This window comes from Rhinatrema bivittatum, chromosome 7 (genome assembly GCF_901001135.1).
Source record: "Rhinatrema bivittatum chromosome 7, aRhiBiv1.1, whole genome shotgun sequence".
Classification (NCBI taxonomy): domain Eukaryota; kingdom Metazoa; phylum Chordata; class Amphibia; order Gymnophiona; family Rhinatrematidae; genus Rhinatrema; species Rhinatrema bivittatum.
This window is the reverse complement of record NC_042621.1, coordinates 198642529-198647505: the sequence shown is the minus strand read 5'-3', so window position 1 is coordinate 198647505 and position 4977 is coordinate 198642529. Positions and strand designations below refer to the sequence as shown.

General features: G+C 38.0%; 1 protein-coding gene across 4 annotated transcripts in view; it reads left to right on the top strand.

The window, feature by feature from the left end:
* ARID5B (AT-rich interaction domain 5B) overlaps positions 1-4977 on the top strand; it is a 227565-nt gene that overhangs the window by 209310 nt on the left and 13278 nt on the right. For all 4 annotated transcript variants that reach the window (XM_029609741.1, XM_029609742.1, XM_029609744.1 and 1 more), the window contains one exon: positions 2349-2544. In XM_029609741.1, coding sequence (XP_029465601.1) covers positions 2349-2544 — 196 coding nt within the window. The remainder of the gene's footprint in view (positions 1-2348; positions 2545-4977) is intronic.

Below are 4977 nucleotides of genomic sequence, written 5' to 3'. Positions count from 1 at the left end.
TTGAACTCTTAAGGTTATAAAAGGGAAATTTAAACCTTGGTTACTAATTAGCACCAAACTAATGAGTCCTTCCACTGAAATGGTGCAGTCAGTGGAAAACAAAGGAGGAGTTTTTGTCCGAAATGACCATAAAAGGATACACTGAGAGCGCGCTCAGGGATGATTAATCTTGTCAGGTTTAGCTTTGCTGAATTAAATGATCCCATTTCTGCCCCAACCATCGGGATAATGACACAGCCCCTTTTACTGAAAAATCATCAATAGTATCATCTTTTCATTGAAAGACACAAACAGCTGTAAAAATATTCATGAATGAAATATGTGGCTTTTAAAATCCCCTCTTTATTTCCAAGGAAAGCAAAAAGTTGAGGTTCCATGGGAATGTGTGCTGCTTATTCTTGTAGTAAGCCTCCTGTTTATATTAAAATGGCTTTTTGATATTTACCAGTGTGGTGAAAAAGTCTAAACAGTGTCTTGCACAAAGCCCAAATCTACAGCCTGAGTGAGATGTGAACTGTTTTTGAAGCACATTAAACAGATCTTACATATTTGTGCCTTGGAAATAAAATGTATTAGCCTCGGTTACAAACAAAAAAAATTTTTTTTTTCATATTTCGCTCAGTTAATTTCTGTATGACAAAAAAAAAAAAAGCCTTAACTGTAATAAACTAGTAGAAAGCAGGTATTTTGGCAGCCATGTATTTTGGTAAGTCTACATAGTGGGAGCAGTTTCCAGTTTTAGCAGCTGTAACATGTTTAAACTCAGTTTGTAATGGGATCTGAAGATGACTGTTCCCTGTGGGCTCTGCTTAGCTTCATTGCTGGGCTGCTGCCAAACTCAGGGCTAGAAAGTATTATTCATGCTTCTCTGCACATACCATGTCAGAGCATGCTCAGTTAATGAATTTTGTTTTGTATGAGGCACAGATTAGATTTAGATTTTACCATAAATTATGATGTGTTTTATTAAAACACAAAAACACTCTGACCTCCACTAGCAGTTTCTGCCTCCGCCCTTTAGCTGATGCAGTGTTTTGTTCACTGAAGTATTTAAATGAAAGCTGCTGGATTGAAAGCCATTCCTGGAATAACCAACTAGAATCTGAACTGAAGAATTTTCTACTTCAGAATCTAAGATTAAATATAATTAGGACTCGCAATCTTGAAGCATATTTGTTATTTATAAGCAAAGTGCATTTTGTTCTCTGCGTCAACTCGTCTTGTTTCAAACAAATTATGTTTGCTGTATTAAAGTTCATATGTTTAAGTCTGAGTCTCATATTAATCCCACAGTGAGTCATTAATCATAGCAAATGCATTGTAAAAACTTTAATCACTGAAGTTGAAACTGAGATTGCAATGCAATCCATCTCTTTTAATTACACTGGTTATGTTCCCTTTAAGATCAAGAGCTGCATAAAGAAGGAAAAGCAAGGAGATTAAAAACATGACCATTTGATGTTTCTATTTAAAAGGGAATTTTAGTGGTAAAAAATGTTAATTATAATTTTATTATTATTATTATTTTTTTTAATCCCTTCATTGGCCTTGCCACATTTGCTTGTTGTTGTGTAGCGTTTTCCACAGCTATATCATGGATCTTATAAGGAACGTTTCCGCTACGTTTCTGGCACTGGCGGAGGAGCCTTTGCTCTTGCCTTTAGGGTCCCATTTGTTAAGGGCCTGATTGAAACACGAGGCTTTACAAATGAGTAAAATTGCTGATTTGGACTTTCCTGGCATGCAGAACCCTGTGTTTGTGAATAAAAGGTTTGGATTGGATTGTTAGCAGTTTTTTTTTTCCTTTTGTTGACAATGGTGAATGTCCTCAGTGTTGTCAGCTTCCAAAATCTACCATAAACTGCATCATACTTCCACTAGAGATCTCCTCGGCCTAGTAGTGCACATTAGCTAGATTTACTGTAGGTGGGTGGCACTTTCCTGATCTCTATAGGCTTTGACATTTAATCTAGAAGCCAGGAGAACAATGAGACAACTAAGTGAAAGGTTAACTTTTGAGGTCATTTTATAATGCAATAATCTTACTTTATTATATATACTTGGGATTAGGTATCTAAGGGCATGTGTGGAAATATTTTGCAACTAATGTGTTTAAAGCAATGGTATTATCAAATGCTTTTTTTCTCATAATTAACCTCACCCTTATCCATTCTAATTTTTATTTCATTCCTAAGCAGACACAAGTATTCAAAGCTTTTCAAAGCTGCTTTACAAAGTTCACCAGGGTATTTTAACCGCTCCCTCGCCCCAAAGAAGTTAGGTCTAGTACAGATTGTGCTGTTCCAGAGCTGAAACACTTCTGATTGATTATCCTTTTATTCATTTAGATTAATCCTCCCTTATGAAAGATTCCTGAAAGGAGAAGAAGATAAGCCACTGCCCCCGGTAAAACCTCGAAAGCAAGACAGTTCCCAGGAGGGGGAAGTTAAAGCCAGAGTGCCAGGGTTTAAGCGCATCAGAAATGAAACCCAAAAGGGCAAGAAAGAAAAAGAGAATATACAAAAATCCCAAGAAACATTCCAGGTGAGTAATTATTCAGCTTTTTAAAACTGAGAAAATGCACCATTAAATCTTCTGGAAAAGACTTAAAATTGTTGACACTCTAGATTCATGATAAAAATATAAAAGAAAAATGACTTTTTGGAGTTGCACAGTACTGAGATAAGAAATTGCCATACTGGGTCAGACCAAGGGTCCATCAAGCCCAGCATCCTGTTTCCAACAGAGGCCAATCCAGGCTACAAGTGCCTGGCAAGTACCCAAACATAAAATAGATCCCAAGCTACTAATGCTGGCAACAAGCAGTGGCTATTCCCTATTGATTAACAGCAGTTTATGGACTTCTCCAAGAACTTTTCCAAACCTTTTTTAAACCCAGCTACACTAACTGCATTAACCACATCCTCTGGCAACAAATTCCAGAGCTTAATTGTGCGTTGAGTGAAAAAGAATTTTCTGTGATGTTTTAAAAGTGTTACTTGCTAACTTCATGGAGTGCCCCCTAGTCTTTCTATTATCCAAAAGAGTAAATAAATAACTGTTTCACATTTACTAGTTTAAGACCTTTCATGAAATGTAGACCTCGTCTCTTCTCCAAGCTGAACAGTCCTAACCTCTTCAGCCTTTCCTCACAGTGGAGCCGTCCCATGCCCTTTATCATTTTGGTCGCCCTTCTCTGTACGTTCTCCAGTGCAACTGTATGATTTTTGAGATGCGGCGACCAAAATTGCACACAGTATTCAAGGTACGGTCTCACTATGGAGCAATACAGAGGCATTATTTGCCATTTTATTTGCCATTCCCTTCCTAATAATTCCTAACATTCTGTTTGCTCGAAGCTCCTGTTTAGTCATTTCTATATTGTGTACAATTGATGGCAGGTCACACCATTTGAAAGTGCAGTTTCTGATCAGATTAGTGCATGGAGTGTTCTTGGCTAGGGCTGATGACATGCAAAGGGCATAAAACTTATGCTTCTTAACTGTATGGCTATGTTTTAATTTCTGAAATGTAAAAAAACACAAAAGGATAACAACTATTTCAGCATTTACAGAGGCATATTTGAGATTTTTGTGCCCAGGGCTCCAGGTTCAGCTGCGCCCTTCCTCCTCTCTTCACCTTATGGTGGGAGAAGCAGTTAGGGCTGGTTCTGGGCCCAGTGGTGATAACAGTCTGAGCACAGGCCGCCACCTTTCCTTAATGTGCAGGTTTCCTTTTTCCGTTTTTCAAGAATGCCTAGGTATAGGGAAGCAACAGTGGCAAGGAGGGAACTGGAGCTCTGCACCCCCTGCTGGGCTGTGCCTGGCCAACTTTTCCCGCCCTGGTTATGACTTTGAGCAGGTATGATGTAGGCTCCAGATGATAAAGTTTACATCATATTCATTCCTTCAGTAAATCAGAGATGTAAAGGACAGTGTCGACCATGCAGCACTCCCTTGCGGATACTCCTGCTTTCAAGCTGATTTGCAGCTAAGCCAAATGCCTTTTTTTTTTTTTTTTTTTTTTTTTGTGCAGGCCTATGCCCCTGAATTTTCTTGCCTCTTGTCCTTATATCTCTAGACTATTTCCCCAATCTTTCAACAAAAAAAAAAAAAGCATAAAGTTTAGCTTTTTGGAAAAGGTTTGGCTAGCTAGTCTTTTAGCTGACTGTACCGTGTCTAAATTGTTTTTATGTCTCTCTTGTAAATTGCTTTGAAGCCCAATTGGGAGAGGCAGTCAATAAAATCGTAAATAAATAAATAAACATTGTGCACACTACGGGGGGATATTAGACTTGGCCCACCTTCCACATCCATTTCTGTCACTTTTTTAATGGAGGGGAAGGAGCTTGAAGGGTTTTATTTGTATTAACAAATATGATTCCTGTATTCTTTCAAATGGCTACTGAGAATTTTTTTTTTTTTTTTACTCAATTTAATAGTGCCTTAGCGTGGTGTAGTTTGATGGCATTTCTTTTGATGCTAAAATTACAGGAAAAGTGAAACTAAATTGGCATAGGAATACAGAAAGCAGCCAGGATGGTAGTGATCCTTCATCATTTTGTGAGCCAAACCCAGGAGGCTTAACAGACGTGACAGACACACCCTTCCCTCCCCCCCCCCCCCCCCCCAGTACAGATAACTACAGTACGCAAATGTTTCCTTTGTCTTTGTGTTCTTTTGGTGCACATTCTGTCAATAACTCGAGAACATCAGTCTGAAGCCTTTTAAGCTGCAAAATTTGCTAGAGATCAAAATCAAAAACAGATTAAAACCAGTTGAAAACCAGATGCTTTGTACAATCTGACTCTCCTGGTGAACAAACAATACATTTGTAATGCAATGAAATAAGTGTACTATGAAATGAAGTTGCCAAATCTGTCACTGTCCGTAATATAAAGTGCACGGCCAAAAACATGTTACTTTTCAGTTAGATGCCTTTTTTTTTTTTTTTTTTTAACTTCAGTGGTTCTAATTT